We start from the raw sequence: 24,511 nt of genomic DNA on the forward strand, positions 1-24,511 counted from the left end.
CTTGTAGTCGGCCTGTTGCATTTACTGCTCAGATCAAAATGCCGTAGACGTATGTACAAAGTGATGTGGACACTGCCAAGTTGAGGCGAAAGTGCTCACTGGTGACAGTGCACACTGATTCCTGCTGTATTCAGTGCCTACATAGAAGCACTGTACAGGAATTGACAGCAAGATGTATTCCTAATTCCACTAAGTAATTTTCGTGAGCATTGATATTTATATACAGTAGATGTTGTCCTAATACAAGATCTCTGATCTTAAGTAGATGCGTTTTTTGTTACAGTCACCGTCCTGAGATGGGCTATCTACTAGTATGCTATCTTTTTGACTATTTCAATGAAGTTACATAGCTGCAAAGTGTAGCATTGTGATTTCATGTTTAAATGTTTTTAAAAAACAAGTACACCATTTTCTAAGGGTTGAAAATGGGGGCTGGGACTCATGATCGGTCCCAGTGCAGGTGCACTATGAAAGCCTCTAGTGCTTTGAATGATTTAGAAACATGCGCACTGTGAGAGGGAGACACTTTATAGAATGACAAGCCGGACTATGTTGCCCTCTTGGATCTATCTGCATGGACATAATAGTTGTAATGCATCTTCAGCTGGTCTTCACTATTCCACCATATGAGATCTTTCAACACAGCCGCCTGATGAAACCTGATGCTATAAGAGGGGAAACGCGTAGAGGCACAGCGTGTGAACATATAAGTTAACCCTTTACACATGCTACTCTATGTTTATCAATGACTGACTATTGAAGTCTATCTGGGTGGATATATCCAGGGAAGCTCCCTACCTTATATGAAGACATGATGATGATGTCTATGTTATACGACTGTTACCTTAGCATTTTTGATCATCATTTTGCACTATCGTTAATTTTATTTCTATGGACTTTTTGTCTTGTATTCAGACAGGTAAGAGAATTATAAGGAGACAAGTGAGGGGAGCTACTATTGTAACCCTAGGGTGCCAACCTCTGCTGCAAGACAGGGGTCATCACTAAGGTAAGATCCCACCTTTAAGATATACATAGATTTTATGACCATCCTTCTGAAGGCACAGTATACAATAAATTCTATAAAAGATTGATTATTAAAGCCTATATTGGTATATCTTTAGGACATCCTTCTGTTTGATACTGTGCTCATCTTTATATCTCTAAAGGAGTTCCATGGTTTTGTTGAAGAGATGGTCCTCAGTATAAAATGAATGTTAACCCTGGCATTGATTACCATCTGCCTATGGTTACATTAATTTCTGTGTGAAATAATAGTGGAGAGATACTACAGTAAGATGCAATAAATTATGGCTTAGGTCCCAGACCTATATTTTGCATTTTTGTTTTTTGACATGGTTGTTTTATTGTCTACTATATTCATACAATTTTGTTTCCTGTTATTAAACAGCCTATGACCAGCGTGGGTGCCATTATCGTGACCCTAGGGTGCCATCTCCATATCTCAAGTAAGTATCGTTATTAGGGCAAAATCCCACCTATAGGATCCACATTCTCAGATATTATGACCATCCTTCGGATTTAATTCCCAGTTCTGGGAATAGAACATATTGTGTTTTAAATTCACTGGATTAATTGTTGTGTGTTAAATATGAGTATTTTTTTTAACATATTCTTAATAAAGAATGCTTCTTAAGGGGGAATCTATGGTTTTAGTTTCTGATGTCCTCTTTATAGACAAATATTGTAAGAAATTTACTGAGAACACTTCAGCCATCAATTGAACTCGTCATGGACGGTAACAGTCACTTTGACCTAAGTAAAAGTATTGCGATGTACAATATCTATAGTACAGTCTGAATTCTTAGTTACCAGTTCTTAGGACAACCGCTTTTACTTGCCCCTGGCCTGTGGACTTTGTCTGAATCACTTCTGTTCCACAAAAAAGTACATGTCTTTTGAAATCTCCACTGTGCACCTTCCATGACGTAGTATGATCATTATGAGGCAGGGGCGTCTTAGAGACAGGAACGCTTTCACCTAAAAAAAATTCAAAGAGAACAACTTCAATAATTTGTACTTTTTGATTTGAATTTGCTTTCTTTTTCCGATTCTCCTGGCATCATGTTATCAAAAAATAGCTGATGAAATTCAAATAAAAGGTCTGTTCTAGATCAATAGTTATTCACAATATAAGGGTATCATAGTTGTTTTAGGAAAATACAGTTTCATACTTATTAATCTTATCGATAGGATGCCTCATATATCTGATACCTGTTAGCATGCTTTCATTCACAATACATCCTCCACTGATGAGTATTGCATCACATGGAAGGAAAAGCTTCTTTCCCGTAAGGACAATTGCGTCACCTGGCACCAAGAAGCGGGATTCCACTTCCTTACACTCTGCAACAAAAATTCCAAATGAATACTTATCTTAAAAATAATATATTTTTCCCTTATTCAAAGTACTGTATATTTCTAAGTACAAGCAGCATTTTTATTAACCCTCCCACATTAGTAGTATTTATTAAATTAGATAACATATTTCCATAGAAAAACCCTGCATTGCTTGTGCATAAAACCAGAGACACACAGAGATAAAGAATAGACCCATGGAAGGATATGGATGTTGCATAACACATGCACATAGCACAGATCTATATTATGGCTATGTACTGTATATGTGTTGGTTTTTCCTTATTGCTAATTGTGCAAGGATACAAACTTTTCATGCACTTAAAAAATATGTAAAAATACATTGCAGACAAATAGTCTTTATAATATACTTATTTTTATAAAAAATATTACTACCAATTTGTAACTCTTTAAAGAGAACCTTTCACCATTTTGTACATGCTAAACTGGCCCCATCATGATAAAGTAGCTGAAGATCTAAAAAAAATGTAGCTTTATCTTTTATAGTCATCATCTCCATTATGGAAATATTAGCTTGTAACATTCATATGCTAAATTTTTCTTCATCCAAAGGTGCATTAGGAGAAATTTTTTTCTGGAGGTGTTTACTTTTTGTCCTGCATGACATTGCCCAATCACAAGCAGGTAGTGTCATGCAGGTAAAAAGGAAAAAAATAAAATTCCCCCAGAAAAGCTTTGAATTGGCTTTCTTTGTGATCTGCTAGCGAGATCACTGATTTTGTGACGCCACAGTGATCTCGCCAGCTAGATCGCTGTATGTGACGGGGATCAGCGACCGACCCCCTGGCGGTTATCACTGATTGTTCTCGATCGGCCTGGGCTGTTTTTCGATCGCTGGTCTCCCGCTGGCCAGCACGCATCGCTGCGTGTGGCAGCGAGAGACCAGCCATCAGTGACGCTGGACGCTGGCTCCTGGATACCCGATGTTTACATTAGAAACCAGCGTCCAGCGTTGCTGATCCTGATCGCTGGAGGTCAGCGATCAGCCTAATGATGTCCCAGCAATCCTATCATGTCGGATAGTTAGTGGGATCGCTGGGACATCGTTTCGTGTAACGGGGCCTTAACTATGTCATACAGATATCACAGCTGGAGATTAATGTGATTAAAAGTACAATGGGACAAAAGCAGAGCTGTGTGTCATTACATCTGCATTAGTGATGAGTGAGTATACTTGTTGCTCGGGTTTTCCAGAGCATGCTTGGATGATCTCCAAGTATTTTGGCGTGCTCGGAGATTTAATGTTGTCGACGTAGCTGCATGATTTGCGGCTGCTAGACAGCCTGAATACATGTGTGGAATTTCTAACAAACAGGCAATCCCTACATGTATTCAGCCTGTCTAGCAGCTGCAAATCATGCAGCTGTGTCGGCAAACACTAAATCTCCAGCACGCTAAAATACTCGGAGAATAACCGAGCATGCTCGGGAAAACCCGAACAACGCGCATACTCGCTCATTACTAATCTGCATCTATCCAAGGTGAATAATTCCCCAATATTGTGGATAAATGCACAGTCCTGTATGTGGCACATTGGTTTCACACTACAGCTGTCATCTCACAGCACTGTCATGACTGTAAAATGAGAGCTGTATTGTGTGAGCAGTATTTCATGTAGATCACTCTGCTTCTATCACAGACATTAGTGAATAATGCATAATGGTGTATGCAATGATAGCTTATTCTCCTTCCCCTGCACTTGTAATCTCAGTAATTTTTGACAATGCGTTCTGTGTGTTCTGGTTAGTACATGTCTTACCATATCTCACAGAGAAAACAAGTTCTAAGGTTCTCTGGAGGAATTTTCTTTTTTTATCCTGCACTAGCTGAAGAGCCCGGCGTTGCCAGGGCATAGTAACTACCTGTGGTTAGTTAAAGCAAATTATAATGATTATCCTCCATCCCATAGTCCTGTGCCCATATATCCTTCATACATATCCTCCATCCCATAGTCCCGTGCCCATATACCTATCACACATATCCTCCATCCCATAGTCCCGTGCCCATATTCCCATCATACATATCCTCCATTCTATAGTTCCGTGCCCATATACCCATTTTGACATCTTTGCCATGGCAACCATTATGACATCATCGTCGCCATGGCAACCTATTATGACATCATCATCACCATGGCAACCATTATGACATAACCGTCACCATTGCAACCTATTAAGACATCATCATCGCCATTGCAACCATAATGACATCATCGTCGATACACATATACACACAAAAGACATACACACATACACATACACTCAGCTTTATATATATATATATATATATATATATATATATATATATACTAGCTGAAGAGCCCGGCACTGCCCGGGCATAGTAACTAACTGTGGTTAGTTATAGCAAATTGTAATTATCCTCCATCCCATAGTCCCGTGCCCATATACCCATCATACACATCCACGATCCCATAGGCCCATGCCCATATACCCATCATACATATCCTCCATCCCATAGTTGAGTGCCCATATACCCATCACACATCCTCCATCCCATAGTCCCGTGCCCATATACCCATCACACATCCCCCATCCCATAGGCCCGTGCCCATATACCCATCATACATATTCGCCATCCCATAGTCGAGTGCTCATATACCCATCACACATCCTTCATCTCATAGTCCCATGCCCATATACCTATCATACATATCCTCCATTCCATAGTCCCATGCCCATATATCCATCATACATATACGCCATCCCATAGTCCCGTGCCCATGTACCAGTCATACATATCCTCCATCCCATAGTCCAGTACCCATAGACCCATCACACATCCTCCATCCCATAGTCCCGTGCCCATATACCCATCATACATATCCTCCATCCCATAGTCCAGTGCCCATATACCCATCACACATCCTCCATCCCATAGTCAACCATTATGACATCATAATGAGCGGCGGGGCTTGCAACCTATGATGACATCAGCATTGCCATGGCAACCATTATGACATCATAATGAGGGGCGGGGCTTGATACACACACACTTTTTCCCCATTATGTAGATAGTGGCAAAATTGTTTGATGAATTGGAAGGCGCGGGGTTAAACTTTCGCCTCACAACATAGCCTAGGACGCTCTCGGGGTCCAGACGTGTGACTGTGCCAAATTTTGTGGCTGTAGCTGCGACGGTGCGGATGCCAATCCCGGACATACACACATACATACACACACTTGAGCTTTATATATTAGTTATATAAATGATGCTACCTGCTTATGATTGGGCAAAGTCATGCAAGGAGAAAATCTCTGTTAATGCCTCCTTGATTAAAAGAGAAAATATCATATGAAGTTTACAAGCTAATATCTCCGTAACAGAGATGAGAAATAAAAATTAAAATAACAAAATACATTTTATTTGTATCTTCAGACACTTTATCATAAATGGGTATGTTTAACATGTGAAAAATGGTGAAACTAACTGAAAACAGTGTAATCCAGCTCACTTGTGGCCTTAAAGCAGCATACCTCCATTTTTTTGCCGTATGGTCACTTTCATACTGTTGTTAGACTCCACAAGGTTATGAAGCTTTACAGATTCCTTTGGATAAAATTGAGATGATAGATTTCAGTTTTGGGAAGATGGAATTGCAAGTGTTCTATTTACAAAAGTACAAACATTTCATCACTCTACTTGATTAAAACATAGTCCTGCCGGCTGAAAGGATGGAACTTTATTTTTTCTTTGTTTGCATAGTTTAATGCATTGCATATACCAATCAAAGAAAATAGGATGACATTCTGAAAGATATCCAATATGTTTTTTTTTTCTCTATAGGGGTAGTCTCAAGTTATTAAATTGCTTTATGTAGTTAAACAGCACGAAAGTAAGCAAGTTTACAATTGACTTACTTTTTCTATCTGCTGTTATTCCCCTGACAGAGTTTAACTTTCATAGTGTAGGAATGTTTTCCATCGAGTTTGGACAGTAGTGCCTGCCCAGACTCCAGTGATTACAGTAGTCACATTCCAAGAGAGAAGTTAACTCATAACATCCAAGTTAGCTCTCTATAGCACATTGATTATATGCTGCTGTTAACTTTCTCTCCTCTTTGCCTCCATCTCAGCTCAGAGCTCCTATAAGTTCTGCATAATGACAATGCAGCCTATGACTATTGAAATTAGTATTAATGCAATGCCAGAAACAAATCCTCGACAATAGTGGTGGTGTTGCTGCAAAAAAATAAAAACATCTATTTTTCTACGTAATTTTAAAGAATAAAGTTTTGTGCATCTTTTGTCTTGACAGATGGAGAGAATATTTTCACAAAAAAAAAACACTTTTAATGTATATTACACCTTAAAATTGTAAATTCTTAGTGAAAGGTATACATTTATGCATTTGGCTTATAACTGTAACAAGATTACATTCAATTGTCATATCACCAGTGAAGCATTTTCCCACTAGTAAAATTCCACAGATTCGGGAATATTTGTTATTAGAAGCTTATATTTAGTATTAATAGTATTACCCACCTTTCTAAGATCATGAACTGTAAAAACAATGGAAATGAGAGTCATAATAATAACAGCAATGGAATATGCTATGAAGCCCACAGCCAACCAAAGGGCCAAACTACACATTTCAAAGGCATAAAAAGGATTTAAAACCTACAAAAAAAAGGAGACAAGAAAATGGTTAATACTCATAGCCCAAGTCTGGAATGTGCTACAAAAAATACAAATTATATATAAGGATGAGTAAAATTATGGTATTTTGTCTTTTTATTCACTAAATAAGCATTGGTTTAGGAATGAGCGAACCCCAATGGTAAAGTTCGGGGTTTGTACTGGACACATAGTGTCCGGTGCCGAACCCCTAACATGGACTTCTTACTGGACATCCCTGTTACTGTTCGGGTTCGGCAGCCTAATAAAACTTGTTCAAATGCTGCAGTGCAGCTAATCAATGAGCTTTAAGGCTGTGGGCATGTCCTAGCCCATCACAGCCATGTCAATTAATGGCATTGACCTTCTGAGCCTATTAATATCAGCCCCCATCTGTCAGCTTTGCCTTTCCTTGGTATTAAAAATGAAGGGATCCTAAAAAAATGATGTGGGTCTCCCCTAATTTTTATAACTAGCAAAGCAGACATTTGGGGAACTGATGTTATTAGGTTGGGGAATGTAATATCCACACGTTATGAAGAATTCAAGGTATTAAACTTTAGATATGTTTTATTCTTCGTCCTCCAGCACACAGCATAACAGTTACATTCCCATGCTACCAGAAGTGAAACTGAAACTTCCCTTCTCATCCCTCTTGTCTCCACCCTCCAAGTCCCATAAGTCTGGCTTGCTTAAAGAGACAGATCTAATTATTATACATTACATCATCCCCTCTTTTTTTTTTTTTTTTTATAAATAATCTATATTACTCATAAATGCAACAACATGAAAACGTCCAAAGAAATCATATGTCCGTTTTGTCTTATTTGTTCAATTCTAAAACCAGAGAAACAAACAACAACAAAAAAAAAACCAAACAAAACTGTAGTTACACTTCTTCAATAAGCCTCGATGGAGCTCTTCTCTCTCGTGTAGGATAACGTCTGGGCTCATTGAGAGAGTTCATTGTTGATGGACCAGCTACCTCTTGTTGGTCGTCTCTACCATCAGATACCAAATCTTCCACCAAAGAGAGTTCATTGTCATCATTCTGCGGTATGACTTTAAAATATGAAGAATTTCGCGTTATGGAGTGTCCATCTCGTTCAGCTGTGATCATGCTGCCTTTCCTTTTGGTAACATAATATTTTGCAGGACCATATACAGGTGAGGTCTTGTTGGTTGGTCTTTGACGTACCACCACGACATCCCCTCTTTCGATGGCACTTGACTGTGTCCTTCGCCTTCTGTCTGCATAACGTTTCATGGCTTGTTTGTTGGAGAAATCTGTGGATCTCACTGAGGAGTCACTCGGTCGGGGATGGCTGGTCACATCAGGGAGACGTATACGCAGGGTTCTGCTGAACATTAAATGAGCTGGAGCAGCATTAGTAGTGGAGTGTGGCGTATTGCGGTAATTACGCATGAATTTGTATAATGACTGTTTCAGTGGGATGTGCTCCAGACTCGCTGCCTTGATACGTTTCCCCAGAGTGCGCATAAAACGTTCCACAATTCCATTGGCTTGCGGCCAGCAAGGTGTGATTTTCCTGTGATTGAATCCCAAGTATTCAGAAAATTGTGTAAACACATGTCCATTGAATGGAGGTCCATTGTCTGTTTTGACCACTTTTGGAATACCATATGCCGAGAAAATGTCGTCCAGCTCTGGTATGACATTATTAGCAGATGTTGAAGAGATAAATGAAATGACAGGGTATCGAGAATATTCATCAATTGTTACGAGAATGTATTGGCCATTTGGCAATGGTCCATATATATCGACTGCCACTTCCTCCCAGACAGCAGTGGGTAACGGAGACATTTGTAATGGCTCTAAGTTTGATGATGGAGTGATTAATTAACAAGTAGAACAGCGTCTAATCTTTTCTTCCACCAAGTGATCCATATTTGGGAACCACACTTTTTCTCTGAGTAACTTCTTTGTGCCAACAATTCCTAAATGACCTTCATGTGCTATCTGTATGACTAAGTTACGCAAAGTCTTAGGTACAACTAGTTTGGTACCTCGAAGAATGAGGTGTTCTTCAGTGACTGATAATTCCTCACGTACGTTTGAGAATAGTTTTAACTCTTTCAGATTAATCTCAGAATCAGGAAATTTTTCTTTTTGAATTTCATGCCACCTTCGATTTTGGATGATTTGTATTAGGGCACAGAGTGTCTTGTCTTTTGTTGTTTCATTTATAAATTGATCAAGAGAAAGTGCTTTTGGCACGGCATGATCTGTAACAAAACGTAGGTATTCTTCAATGGAGGAATGCACAGGTATATCATCATTAGTAGGATGTCTTGAAAGATAATCAGCCGGATTGCTGTATTTTCCAGGTTTGTGAACAATTTTATAGTTGTAGTCCTGTAGACGTAGGCCCCATCGTTCAATTCATGCAGGCATTTTAGCTCTGGGATTTCCAAAAATTGTAAGAAGTGCTTGATGATCTGTGACAATGGTGAAGGGAGCTCCATAGAGAAATAAGTGAAAGTGTTCACATCCCCAGACAACTGCCAAGCTTTCTTTTTCAGGTTGAGAATATTTTCTTTCAGTGTTTGTTAAGCTCTTACTTGCATAAGAAATGATGTGAGGATTTTGATTGTTATCCTTGTATTGCGCTAGAATAGCACCCAGTCCCACGGGACTGGCGTCCACAATCAGTTCAGTTCGAAGAGCTGGATCAAAATAAGCCATAGTGGTTGTCGAGCAGAGTTCATTTTTAATTATTTCAAAAGAGGCCTGACAGCCTTGAGACCATTGAAAAATACAACTTTGTTTTGTAAGTTCCCGTAGTGGATTGCTGATTGTTGAAAAATTTGGAATATATCTAGCACAGTAACTTGCCATTCCAAGGAAAGAACGCACTTCACTAGCATCCTGTGGAATTGAGGCTGTTCTGATAGCTTCCACTTTCTTGGGGTCGGGTTGTACTCCTTTTGCCGAGAAGATGTGACCATAAAATTCTAATGAATCCTTGTCAAACTCGCACTTCTCTTTGTTTAAAGTGAGTCCAGCAGAAAGCAGGCATTCGAAGATAGCATATAGAGCACAATTATGCTCAGCTTGAGTTTTACCAAAAACCAATATGTCATCACTGTAATTAAAGGCATTTGGGATGTGTTGAATGACACTCCTTATTGCATCCTGAAAAATTTCTGCTGCTGAGCAGACTCCAAAAGTCAATCTTTTGTATCTTCTGAGGCCCACATGGGTGGAAAATGTGGTCAAATATCGGGATTCTGGACTCAGTTCTAATTGATGATATCCCTTATTGAGGTTGACCTTTGAAAAGACAGTGGCTCCATTTAATAAATGAATAATGTCATCAATCGTAGGTGAGATATGTCTTTCCCTCTGGATAGCGGTGTTGGGCAGGCGCATGTCAACACACAGTCTCACTTGATCAGGAGTCTTTGGTTTTGGAACTACCACAAGTGGAGAGACCCACGGAGTGGGACCAGTAACAGTTTCAATAACGTCCTCATCCATGAGCAATTGGAGTTCCTTTTCTACCTTCTGTCTCAGGTGAAATGGAATACGCCTGTGAGGCTGGGCTACTGGACGAACATTGTCATCCACATGAAGGTGTACTTGAGAGTCCTTTAGTTTTCCCAAACCACTAAATAGGGAGGGAAAGCTGTTCACCATAGTTTGTACATCCATATCCGCAGGGTCAGTTATGGTATGAATAATCTGGATGAGCCCTAGCTCCAAGGCAGTGTGATAGCTGAGAAGACATCCTCCCGATCCTTGTAATGTGTGGAAAGTGGTTTTCTGCCTGTTTTCTTTATATCTAATTTCAGCATCAAATTGTCCCATTATAGCTAGAGGTGTTTTAGATCCATAAGGAAAGATTTTAGTCTGCACTTGTTGTAAGACTGGCCTTGTTTTCAATTGTTCATATGTAGTGCCATCTATGATATCCACTGAAGCTCCTGTATCTATTGTAAAGGTAATGTCAGTGTTGCAGATTGAGAGTGTAACACAGGGAGACTGTACTGAACCAGTGACAGAGGTAGTGAACACATAGTTCTCAGTCGCAGACATTTCTTCTGTGTCCTGATTTATCACTTTTACATCTGCAGATTTTGTCGTAGGCAGCGGAGGCTTGTAGTGCGCTGATTTGCAAACAGCTGCAAAATGATTCCCTTTTCCACATTTACTGCAGGTTTGTCCCATAGCTGGACATTTGTTCTGGTGGTGAGGGAAATCATGTCCACATCTATAACATTTCTTCTGTTTCTGGGCTTGTTTGTCTGGTAAATTTTTCTGTTTGAGATTATGCACATGTAATTTATCCCCATTCTCCATTACGGTAGCCTGATGATCTGCTATTTCTATAGCACGGGCCATTTTGAGCAAATCATGTAGAGAGATATCCTGCTGCAGAGCCTTACGCCTTAGGTTATTAGACGAGCAGGTGACAATTATTTGAGTTAGGATTTCATCATCTACATCTGTAAAGGCACATCCATGTGCTAACTCTTTCAGCCGTGTGACATAAGTGCTTATGGACTCTTCTGGAAGCTGCTTGGCAATCCTGAATTTATATCTTTCATATCTGATGTTCTGTTTGGGGTTGAAATAGCCAGTGAGAGCTTTAGTGCAGTTGCTGTATGTGTCTGTTTCTGCTGCAGGTAACGTACTGTATATGTCATAGACTCCTGTGCCTGCACAATGCAGGAGCAAAGCTCTCTTTCTTTTCTCCTCCTTTATGTCCATGGCTTCTAGGAAATTCTCAAATCTGTTTAGCCATTTTCTCCAGTTATGGGAGAGATTAATGACATCAGTCATATCAAACTGTGGGAATGTGTGCAAGTAGTCAGCCATGATAGAGTCTCTCAGTGGTGCTGGCGTGTGAAGCGGTAAAATAGAGTCCGTACTCACAGCAGTAGGTGATTATATCCCATCCTCGTCGCCAGTTGTAATATCCACACGTTATGAAGAATTCAAGGTATTAAACTTTAGATATGTTTTATTCTTCGTCCTCCAGCACACAGCATAACAGTTACATTCCCATGCTACCAGAAGTGAAACTGAAACTTCCCTTCTCATCCCTCTTGTCTCCACCCCCCAAGTCCCATAAGTCTGGCTTGCTTAAAGAGACAGATCTAATTATTATACATTACAGGGAAGTTCATAGATGTTGACCCTTCCCAGTTTAATAAGACGAGATCTTAGCTGCCCCAGAAATGGCACATCCATAAGATTATTTCTGGTTGCCCTGGTGTGGTGGCAATCGAGGTAAGTGGATTGAGGGGTTGATGTCAGCACCAGCTGCTGACAGGAAGCCCATGGGTTAGTAATGGAGAGACATCTGTCAGACACCTCCATTACTAATCCAGTAGATAAAATAAATAAACACACAAAAAATATTTATTTGAGAATAAACTCCCCAACAATTTCCCTCTTTCACCGATTTATTAAAAAATAAAACCCACACCAGTCCGCTGTAGTACACATGGAGGACCCACGACAATCCCAGTCTCCATCTTCCAGTGGATGGAGCACCATTCAGATAACAGAACTCCATAGACTGGAGCAGCAGCCACATCTGGGACTCATGCTGTACTCCGCCAGGTCTTGCAGAGTACAGTGTGAGAGCCAGAATTATGAGCGGTGACTTGATGACAAGTGGCTTATGCAACCTCATTCTCAAGGCTGCATAGGTAATTCACTGTTATGTCTCACGGGCGATGATGTGGCTGCTGCTCTAAAATTTTGTTAACAGTTTTACACTATGTTTTGACTTCTCTGATTTATAGAGAATGATATCCTTTATTTGTAGAAGAACATCTTGGGCTTTGAAAACACCAGCCAAATGTAAAGCCATATTCCATCATCTATCCTAATGTATGTTGCCCGATTGGAAAAACTGCTTGAGCGAAGCATCAATACAATAGCTGGTGGTCTGTAAGTTTTTTTTATAAAACAGTTTAAGCTGTGTAAGCATTGAGCGCCTCAAATTTCGCTTTATTTTTTTGTCGACTTTCTGCTCCTTTATATGAGGAGCGCCACTGAAAATTTGTTAAAGTGGCATTGCATATGCATTACTTTAGACTTTTCTTGGGACTTTTTATTACATTTTCTGCAGAATTTTTTGCATCTTTTATTTATTGTGCTCTGATTATTTTATGATCATATTGTTTCTGAATATATTTTCTAAAAGCATGTTATGTAAGAAAAATTACCTCTTTGAACAGTAATTTCCAGATTGGCTCAATATCAACTTCAATTACATTGGGTCCACAAATAGATCGTCTAAATGAAAAAAAGAGTAGGAGTAATCAAAAAGAATGATAAAGGCAAAATACTGTAACAATTTTTGTACTTAATACAAAGTAGAGATTTTATTAATAATAATAATAATAATAATATTTCTATAGCATTAACACATTGCAGGTGACATCTCCCCCAACCCTGGGCCTCCCTCCACCAGCATACATTACTCTCCTCCAGCTGCATATAGAAACCCTGCTAATCTTATTAATATTCAGTGCATGCCTTCTCCTCTCACTTTCCAATGTGCTCTCTGGAATGCACGGTCTGTGTGTAACAAACTGACTTACATTCACGATCTTTTTCTCTCTAATTCCCTTAACCTTCTGGCTATTACAGAAACCTGGATCCAGCATTCAGACACCACCGCTGCTGCCTCTCTCTCGTTTGGTGGGCTGAAATTTTCACATACCCCCAGACCTGAGAACAGACAGGGTGGAGGTGTTGGTTTGCTCCTTTCATCACAATGTGCTTTCCAGGTCATCCCCCCGGTTCCATCACTTACATTTCCTTCCTTTGAAGTCCACGCCATCAGACTCTTTAAGCCCTTCTCCTTACGAGTGGCGGTCGTTTATCGCCCTCCAGGCTCCTCCCGCCAGTTTCTAGACCACTTCACCACCTGGCTTACTCACTTTCTGTCCTGTGACATCCCCACCCTCATCATGGGAGACTTTAACATCCCTATCAATGATCCGCTCTCCCAGTCTGCCTCTCATCTTCTTTCTCTAACTTCTTCATTCGGCCTCTCACAGTTTACTTATTCTCCTACACATGAGGACGGGAATACTCTGGACCTGGTTTTCTCCCGCCCCGGCTCGCTGCACGACTTTACTAATTCACCTCTCCCGCTCTCGGACCACAACCTTCTTTCCTTCTCTGTCAAGAATTGTCTCCTCACCCGGGACACCCCCACTTACCACACTTATCGGAATACACGTACCATTAATACCCAACAGCTTAGGGACAATCTCCACACATCTTTAGCCCCCATCTCCACCCTCTCCTGTCCAGACATAGCATTGTCACACTTCAATAATACACTGAAGAATGCCCTAGATGAAGCAGCACCTTCTATACGCAGAAAGACCCGACACAGGCAAAGGCAGCCCTGGCACACAACGCAAACACGCTCTCTTCAGCGCTGCTCGAGGTGTGCAGAGCGGCAGTGGAGAAAATCTCTCTTAGCAGAAGACTTCATCCACTATAAGTTCATGCTCAAAACCTATAACTCTGCCCTTCATCTGGCCAAACAATCCTACTTCACCACCCTCATCACCTCACTATCCAACAACCCAAGACGACTTTTTGAAACCTTAAACTCCCTCCTGAAACCTAAAGTACAGGCCCCCATCACCAACCTCAGCGGTGAGGATCTGGCCACTTATTTCCTAGAAAAAATCAACCACATCCATCAGGATATCTCAGCCCTATCTCCTCAGTGCCTGGATCCCCTTCTCTGCCGCACCTCAAGCTCACTAGACATCTTTGAGCCTGTTTCAGAAGAAGAAGTTTCCAAGCTCCTCGCTTCTGCTCGGCCTACAACCTGCAACAGTGACCCTATTCCTTCACAGCTCCTGCAGTCTCTCTCACCAGTGGTCACCACTCACCTGACTAAAATATTTAACCTCTCTCTTTCTTCAGGTATATTTCCCTCCTCATTTAAACATGCCATCATAACCCCTTTACTTAAAAAGCCATCCCTGGACCAGAACTGCACTGCTAACTACAGACCTGTCTCTAACCTTCCCTTCATCTCTAAACTCCTGGAACGCCTGGTCCACTCCCGTCTAATCCGCTATCTCTCAGATAACTCTCTTCTCGACCCCTTACAATCTGGTTTCCGCTCTTTACACTCTACTGAAACTGCCCTCACTAAAGTCTCTAATGATTTAATAACAGCTAAATCGAAAGGTCATTGCTCCCTGCTGATTCTCCTGGATCTCTCTGCCGCATTTGACACTGTGGATCACCAGCTCCTCCTCACTATGCTCCGCTCTATAGGCCTCAAGGACACAGCCCTCTCCTGGTTCTCCTCCTACCTCTCTGACCGCTCCTTCGCTGTATCTTTTTCCGGCTCCTCTTCCTCTTCTCGTCCCCTTACTATCGGGGTCCCACAGGGCTCAGTCCTAGGCCCTCTCCTCTTCTCTTTATACACTGCCCCTATTGGACAAACAATCAGCAGATTTGGGTTCCAGTATCATCTCTATGCTGATGACACCCAATTATACACTTCTTCCCCTGACATCACCCCTACCCTAATTCAAAATACCAAGGATTGTCTGTCTGCTGTCTCTAGCATCATGTCCTCCCTCTATCTGAAACTAAATCTCTCTAAAACTGAACTTCTTGTGTTTCTCCCCTCTACTAACCTCACTCTACCTAACATCGAAATAACCCTGGAGGGTTCAACCATAACTCCCAAGCAGCATGCCCGCTGTCTTGGGGTCATATTCGACACTGAACTTTCCTTTACTCCGTACATCCGATCACTCAGTCGCTCTTGTCACCTGCATCTTAAAAACATCTCCAGAATCCGACCTTTTCTCACCTTTGAAACTGCTAAGACTCTTACTGTCGCTCTTATTCATTCTCGTCTGGACTACTGCAACTCTCTTCTGATCGGTCTCCCTCTTACCAAACTTTCTCCTCTCCAATCCATCTTGAATGCGGCAGCCAGGGTCATATTTCTGTCCAGCCGCTTCACCGATGCCTCCATCTTATGCCAGTCATTACACTGGCTACCTATTCGCTACAGGGTCCAGTATAAACTCATCTCTCTCACCCATAAAGCTCTCCACTGTTCTGCACCGCCTTATATCTCCTCTCTCATCTCTGTCTATCGCCCTACACGTGCCCTCCGTTCTACAAATGACCTAAGACTAACATCCCCCGTAATCCGAACCTCGCACCTCCGTCTCCAAGACTTCTCTCGTGCTGCTCCAGCTCTCTGGAATGCACTTCCCCAGACGATCAGACTGATACCTAGCCCTGACCTATTCAAGCGCGCTTTGAAAACCCATCTCTTCAAAGAAGCCTATCACATCAACTACTCAGCAAGCTAACTTTGCCCTGTTCCCTCCTTCCAAATATTATTCTGAATCTGCACCCTACTATTCATCTGTCTCCACACCCTTCATGCACATAACTGCACTTGATACTTGTCTATTGCACTTAAACACACGGGCTGATGACCGGATCATGCAGCTTTATATGAAAATCCCTATTATAATTGCCAGACCTGAATTAACAAGCATTTCTCACCTACTGTGTCCCCCCATTTCCTTGTAGATTGTAAGCTTGCGAGCAGGGACCTCACTCCTAATGTCATTGTTTGAATTGTCTTAACTTGTATTGAATTTATTGTCTGTACATGTCCCCGCTTAATTGTAAAGTGCTGCGGAATATGTTGGCGCTATATAAATAAAAATTATTATTATTATTAACATATTCCACAGCACTTTACATTTTAGAGGGGACTTGTACAGACGATAGACATTACAGCATAACCATAAACACATAGATCAAAACAGATACCAAGAGAAATGAGGTCCCTGCTCGCAAGCTTACAGTCTATGAGGAAAAAAGGGAGACACGAAAGGTGGATGGCAACAATTGCTTTCATTGTTGAGACGAGCCATAGTGTAAGAATCGGATGTGTAATGCTGCATGAACCGGTTATCAGCCTAAGTATGTAACAAAACAGACACAGAAAGCTATTAAATGCACAAAGCATTTGAGAATATGATACAAGGAACCTGGTTATGGTAAAAATTTTGAATGGGCAACACAGGGATAATTAGGCTAATGCGTTGAGGTGGTAAGCCAGTCTGAAGAAACACGTCTTTAAGGCAGGATTAAACTGTGGGTATTTGGGATAAATTGAATTAACCTGGGTAGTACATTCCAAAAAATTGGCCTAGCACATGAAAAGTCTTGGAGACGGGAGTGGGAGGTTCTGATTATTGAGGATGTTAACCTCAGGTCATTCGCAGAACGGAGGGCGCAGGTAGGGTGGTAGACTGAAACAAGGGAGGAGATGTAGGGTGGTGCTGAGCCATGGAGGGCTTTGTGGGTGAGGGTAATAAGTTTATACTGAATTCTGGAGTGGATGGGTAGCCAGTGTAAGGACTGGCACAAGGTAGAGGCATCGGTGTAACGATTGGTGAGGAATATGATCCTGGCTGCAGTATTCAAGACAGATTGGAGAGGGGAGAGTTTGGTAAGAGGGTTACAGATTAGTAGAGAGTTACAATAGTCCAGACGAGAATGAATAGGAGAAACAGTAAGAGTTTTTGCAGAGCCGAAAGTAAGAAAGGGTCAAATTCTAGAAATGTTTTTGAGGTGCAGATAACAAGAGCGAGCCAGTGATTGGATGTGGGGGGTAAATGAGAGCTTGGAATCAAGTATGACCCCAAGACAGCGGGCATATTGCTGGGGAGAAAAGGTGGAACCACACACAGAAATGGCAATGTCAGGCATAGTTAGGTTAGTAGAGGGAGGAAACACGAGGAGTTCAGTTTTTGACAGGTTCAGTTTCAGATAGAGGGAAAACATAATAATATCAAGGACAACATCTGCAAGGAGTTTGTATGTTCTCCCCGTGTTTGTATGGGTTTCCTCTGGGTACTCCAGTTTCCTCCCACATTCAAAAGACATACTGATAGGGAATTTAGATTGTGAGCCCCATTGGGGACAGTAATGATAATGTGTGCAAACTGTAAAGCGCTGCGGAATATGTTAGCGCTGTATAAAAATAAATATTATCATTATTAGAGACAGCGGTAAGACAATTACTGGTGCTTTCTAAAAAGGCTGGCGTGATGTCAGGAGAAGTGTATAATTGGGTGTCCTCAGCATAGAGATGGTACTGGAAAAAAATCTACTGATTGTTTGTCTAATAGGGGCAGTATACAAAGAGAAGAGGAGGGGGCCTAGGACTGATCCTTGAGGAGGCCCAACAGTAAGGGGAAGATGAGAGGAGGAGGAGCCAGCAAAAGGTACAGTAAAGGAGCGGTCGAAGAGATAGGAGGAGAACCAGGAGAAATGGTGTCCTTGAGGCCGATGGAGCAGAGCATAGTGAGGAGGAGCTGATGATCCACAGTATTGAATGCTGCAGAGAGATCCAGGAGAATTGGCATGAAATAGTGACCATTAGATTTAGCTGTTTGTACAGGGTGGTACATTTATATGGATACACCTAAATAAAATGGGAAAGGTTGGTGATATCAACTTCCTGTTTGTGGCACTTGTGCTGTCCCATTTAAGGTTATGATTGTATTCTTATATAGATTGTGTTATTTTTCTTGCTGTGTAGTCTTGCATTTGGTCTGCTGCCACCTGCTGTCCTTTTTCTGTATAGCAGACTGCAGCTAATTATTTCTTGTACATGCCTTCCACTTCCTGGTTAAGGTCATGGCTTCTCTTCCTGTTAGCTGCCATTATTAGTTTCATTTTCTCTTGGGAGAGACTTGCCTGTACGGGCTTGCGAAAGGCATCAGTTTTTTGACCACTTCGTTGCTCACACAATTTGCTGAATCATCTTGCTGTACCACCTTGGTCGTTATGCCTGCATTTCTGGAGAAGTACTGCATTACCAATCATACGCTGTATGTCCAGATTTCCAATAAACAAGTCTGGACTTCACAATGTCTGTTGTGTATCATCTCTCCGGACGTATGAACACCAAAACAGCAACAATGGTCCTGTCTGCTCTGCATTGAGGAAACGGAAGGTAGGAATCTCTCCCAGCCCCAATCAACTACAGCTCCATTCGCCTCATGTGGGGACAGAACAGTCACAAAACTGCCTTGAAGCCCGGCAAAAAATCACCCTTATATCCTAACCCGTCTGCCCGCTCACATACTGCAGCCCTGCTCTGCTAAGAAACTCTGCTGCGTCACCCCAGACCGCATTGTGCATAAAGACTGTCTGTATATTATACAACATTGCTGCAGATTGTCGGACTGCAAAACCCCACAATTCTCTAAAAACACATTGGGTATCTCGTCAGGACGTCTTAACTAAGCTGCACCACGATTTCCAGCCCCCAATTCAAAAGTTCAGTTTCTTTAAGAGACAGTGCACCTTAAATCAAAATGGCCGAAAAAGACCCTGCAAAGTCTCCCACTGCTGAAACAGAGCAAATACAACCCAATACTGTCCATTATGAAGAGCAGGAAACAGAGCCAGCCTCAGAAACAGGCCAAAACTCGCAACCAGTACGCTCCCTTAAGCCAACGTTAAATGTCCTCGAGAACTACCGTTCCACGAAGGATGAATTCAATGACAACCTGGACGACCTATGGGAACGAGTCACCTCCCTCATGTCAGGCATCCAACGCCACAAAAATGATGCAGCGAGTCTACAGGACACTATAAAATGGCTAGACACAGCCCACGGATGATACAAGAGACTGTCCTCAATGTACCTTGCCTTCCTAACAGACTCTAATATTGATGAAGCCTCATTAGAATTAAGCAAAGTGGATTCCACAGAAAGAGAAAGGGACGCCGCCGTGCAAGACGCCAAAAATAAAGCGGAGCTCCGTATTGCTCATCTGCAAGAATCAAGATCCCACAGGTCAGGCTCATCCAGACACTCTGCTCGGTCATACAAATCATCCTGCTCAAGAACTTCAGCCCTCAGCGACAGAATCCTAGAGGCCCGTTTAAATGCAGAGCGATGCAAACTAAGACATTCCTTTACAGAAAAGAAAGCAGATGCAGAGGCAGAAGCCAAGAAAGCCGAAGCAGAGGCAGAAGCCAAGAAAGCCAAAGCAGGGGCAGAAGCCAAGAAAGCAGAGGCTCAAGCAAAGATCCTTCAAACAGAAGCAGAGGCCCGGGCAAAGATTCTCCAAACAGAAATGGATGAAGAAATCGCACTAGCCGAAGTAAAAATACTTGAGCAAGCATTGAAGCAAAACCTCGACCCGATTTGTCTACCACCACTGGAAGAAGAGGACCCAGCTGTCCGTACCAGTGATTACGTGCAGAAAGAGATATCTGCAGCACACACCTTCTCCAGCGATGTTCAACCCACCAATGTGGAAATGTCCAAGTCAGCCCAACTTACGGTGCCAGTGTTACCCTCAGCATCTGCTGAGACCCAAGACCAACGCTATAATGTGTCCCCTCAGATGCAGCAATCATCACAAGACGACCACAAGATGCAATCCAGTCCATCTCCACAGTTCAAGCCACAGTCATCGAAACCTCCAGAGGTTAAACCACAGCTCAACCCTGCAGCAACATCATTCTACCCGGGAACAATTCACCCTTCCACGCCACACAGCTTATACGCCCGAGAAGCAACACAAGCTAACATTGTAACAAGGAGTGAAGGACGACCGAGATAGCCAGGTTTATGGTGAGCAAAGATCTAATCAGCACCAGCCTCTCAAAGTTTGACGACGGTGCAGAGAACCACAGAGCCTGGAAAGCAACCTTCAAGGCCACCATTGCTGACCTCAATCTATCTGCAGAACGGGAGCTCGACCTCATGGTAAAATAGTTGGGTCCTGACTCCACAAACCGTATCAAGAGTCTTTGGACCGTCTACGTGGGGCAAGCTGAAGCAGGTCTCACTGCTGCCTGGCTGAGACTCAAAAGAACATATGGCAGTGCTGAAGCCATAGAAAAGTTCCCATTCAAGAGACTGCAGAATGTTCCAAGGATCAACCTTAAGGAAGCCCACAAGCTTCTGGACTTAAGTGACTTGCTTATAGAGCTGGATCTTGCAAAAGGAGATCCTCGTCTGTCTGGATTATGCTACCTGGACACTGCCCATGGGGTGAACCCAATCGTCTCCAAGCTGCCGCATAGTCTGCAAGAGAAGTGGGCAATATGCATTTCCAGGTGCAAAAGGTCACATGATGTCACCTTTCCTCTGTTCGATCAGTTCTGCAAGTTTGTCGACAAACAGACCCAAATGAGGAACGACCATAGCCTAGACTTCCTGGAGTCTAACACTACAGCTCCAGCAACACTGTCATCAAGGTATGAAAGCGTCTCACATAGACGCAAGGACTTGAGGAGCAGTATAAGTGTCAGAAAGACTAACCTGCCACCACCTGTGGTAACTGCCAATAAACAGTACACTATTCCATCGAGAGATAAGTCTTTCAATCATGAGTGTCCCATTCACAAAAAACCACACTCATTGAACAAATGTAGAGGTTTCAGGTCCAAAACCATGCAGGAGCGCAAGAAAATCCTCAGCGAACTTGGGGTATGTTTCAAGGGTTGCACCTCATTAGAACACATGGCCAAGGATTGTAAATCCACCATTAAGTGTGAAGAGTGTCATAGTGACAAACACCCATCAGCTTTGCATCCAACCTCAGCCACTAGCGATCCAGCAGTCGCAGTTACCTCTAGTCTGGCTACAAGCCATGGTGGGGAGCCACAGAATAACGCCAATTCTACCATGGCTGTCTCCTGCTCATGCTCAGAGGTATGTGGGGAGAGCCAAAGAGATAAATGCTGTGCCAGTATATGCCTAATCAGAGTTTATCCAGAAGGGCAACCAGAGAAGGCAGTAAAAATGTATGCCATCATTGACGATCACAGCAATCAATCCCTAGCTGGACCTAAGTTCTTTGTAGCCTTTGGAATCAAGGGACCAGCAACACCCTATACTCTGAACAATTGCTCAGGCCGCATAGAGACTAGCGGCAGGAGGGCACAAGGTTTCATTGCTTCTCCTGTCAACGGAGGCGTAGAAATACCCTTACCTATGCTAATAGAATGCGATCAAATACCCGACCAAAGGGATGAGATCCCTACCCCAGAAGCTGCGTTCCACCAACCACACCTAAGGCACCTAGTCAGTGTTATCCCACCTATGGACTCAGATGCTGAAATCCTACTTCTGCTCGGCAGAGACAATTGAAGGATACATAAGGTACGCCAACAGTGCAATGGTCTTGACTATGACCCCTACGCACAGAGACTCGACTGTGCCACCTGTGGGGTGGGTAATCATAGGAAATGTGTGCTTGGACTGAACAAGAGTCGATTCCTTTAAGACCTATGTACGCAGAGACGGACGAGCTACTTCCTGCAAACCATGCCCTCATCACTACGAGGTGAAAGAGAAGCCTCCAGATCCCGTACAGCTGCCTGATGTCATTCCTTCTCCCTATGCAGACGACCTGGGAAAATCAGTGTTTCATACAACTAAGGATGACAACAAAGTAGCCCCGTCAATGGAAGACAAGGAATTTGTCAGGATAATGGACAATGAGTTCCTTAAGGATGAGACCAATCACTGGGTTTTTCCCCTACCCTTCCGAGCTACCAGGGTAAGACTCCAGAACAATCGTGAACAAGCCTTGTCCAGATTCAACTCTCTCTAGCGCACACTTAGCAACAAGCCGGAGATGAAAGAACACATTGTCACATTTATGAGCAAGATATTCCGGAATAACCATGCGGAGCCAGTGCCTCCCTTAAAGGAAAACGAGGAATGCTGGTACCTACCCTCATTCGGAGTATATCACCCACGGAAACCTAAGCAAATTAGAGTTGTCTTTGATTCAAGTGCCAAACATCAAGGTGTATCTCTCAACAATCTCCTCCTCACAGGTCCTAAACTTACAAACAACCTAGTAGGAGTGTTGATGAGGTTCTGGAAAGAGCCCATCGCCATCACCGCCGACATTGAACAGATGTTCCACTGTTTCATAGTCAGAGAGGACCATAGGAATTTCCTCAGGCTCCTGTGGTACAAGGACAATGACCCCAGCAAAGAGATGGTGGAGTATCGCATGAGGGTACACGTATTCGGGAACAGCCCTTCCCCAGCAGTGGCAACCTATGGCCTGCAGAGAACAACACAAGAAGGAGAGGCCGAATATGGAACAGATGCCAAAGACTTTGTAGAGAAAGAGTTCTATGTAGATGATGGACTAAAATCTCTACCCACAGAAGAAGCGGCTATCGATCTACTCAAGAGGACCCAAGGTATGCTGTACCAAGCTAAGCTTAGATTGCACAAAATTGCTTCAAACAGCCAGGCTGTCATGAGAGCCTTCAATTCAAGTGACCATGCAGCAGGATTGAAGGACAGAGACCTAGGACCAGACTGTCCGCCTGTGCAGAGAAGCTTAGGCTTGAGGTGGAACCTGTCAGTCGACACCTTCAGTTTCCAAATAACTGTGCAGACAAACCATTCACTAAACGTGGTGTCCTGTCAGTGGTGAATAGCTTATATGACCCACTGGGGTTCGTAGCACCAATTACCATACAAGGTAAATCCCTTCTGAGACAGCTTTCTGAAACCATCAAGGACTGGGATGCCCCACTCGCTCCTGAGAAGGAACCAAAATGGGAAGCCTGGAAGCAGTCTTTGTGTGCCTTGGATGAGATCCACATATCGAGATGTTACGCCAGAACCTCACTTGCTGCTAGCACTAGGAAGGAACTCCATGTGTTCTCGGATGCATCCATGGAGGCCATTGCAGCAGTTGCCTATCTGAAGGTGACGGGACCCGACAATCAAGATCACATTGGATTCGTTTTCGGCAAGGCTAAGTTGGCTCCCAAGCCCGATCACACTATTCCCAGGCCTGAACTCTGTGCAACCGTGCTTGCAGTAGAACTCAGAGACTTTATACAGCACGAGATGGACACCAACATAGATGACGTGCAATACTACAGTGACAGTAAAGTTGTCTTAGGTTACATCTACAACCAAACATGGCGCTTCTACGTGTACGTCAGTAACCGCATCGAGAGAATAAGGAGGTCTTCCAAGCCTAAACAATGACACTATATCCCATCTGAACTGAATCCAGCCGACCATGCCACGAGACCTATGTCTATAAGGTCCTTTGCTAACTCTTCTTGGCTTTCAGGTCCTAAGTTTCTGTTGGAACAGAAGGGAAGTGAATGTGTCCGGGAAATCTTCAGCATCCAGGATCCGGATGGCGATCCAGAAGTCCGTTCCGAGGTCAGTGCTTTGGCGACGAACACTAAACCAACCTCCAGCCTCGGTTGCCAGCGCTTCGAACGCTTCTGCAGTTGGATGAGACTCGCCAAGACTATCACAAGGTTAGTCCATATTACGAGATCTTATCTCAGCTCACGTGGAGACAAAGACTGTCACAGTTGGCACGTCTGCCATAAGCCACTCTCTACCAAGTACGTTCTGATAGGATGAACCATGAACAGAACACTGCCCTAC

At 42.8% G+C, this 24,511-nt stretch overlaps 1 protein-coding gene across 1 annotated transcript in view; it reads right to left on the reverse strand.

Moving 5' to 3' along the window:
* The window catches only part of LOC141092485 (probable cation-transporting ATPase 13A4), a 90,844-nt gene that overhangs the window by 52,249 nt on the left and 14,084 nt on the right, over positions 1–24,511 (reverse strand). Inside the window, exons 6-10 of the mRNA XM_073578657.1 lie at positions 13,239–13,308; positions 6,903–7,037; positions 5,895–5,967; positions 2,236–2,367; positions 1,834–2,001 (exon numbers count right to left, since the gene is read on the reverse strand). Coding sequence (XP_073434758.1) covers positions 1,834–2,001; positions 2,236–2,367; positions 5,895–5,967; positions 6,903–7,037; positions 13,239–13,308 — 578 coding nt within the window. The remainder of the gene's footprint in view (positions 1–1,833; positions 2,002–2,235; positions 2,368–5,894; positions 5,968–6,902; positions 7,038–13,238; positions 13,309–24,511) is intronic.

Source organism: Dendrobates tinctorius, unplaced genomic scaffold (assembly GCF_039654945.1).
Source record: "Dendrobates tinctorius isolate UK_male_01 unplaced genomic scaffold, ASM3965494v1 ptg000060l, whole genome shotgun sequence".
Lineage (NCBI taxonomy): Eukaryota > Metazoa > Chordata > Amphibia > Anura > Dendrobatidae > Dendrobates > Dendrobates tinctorius.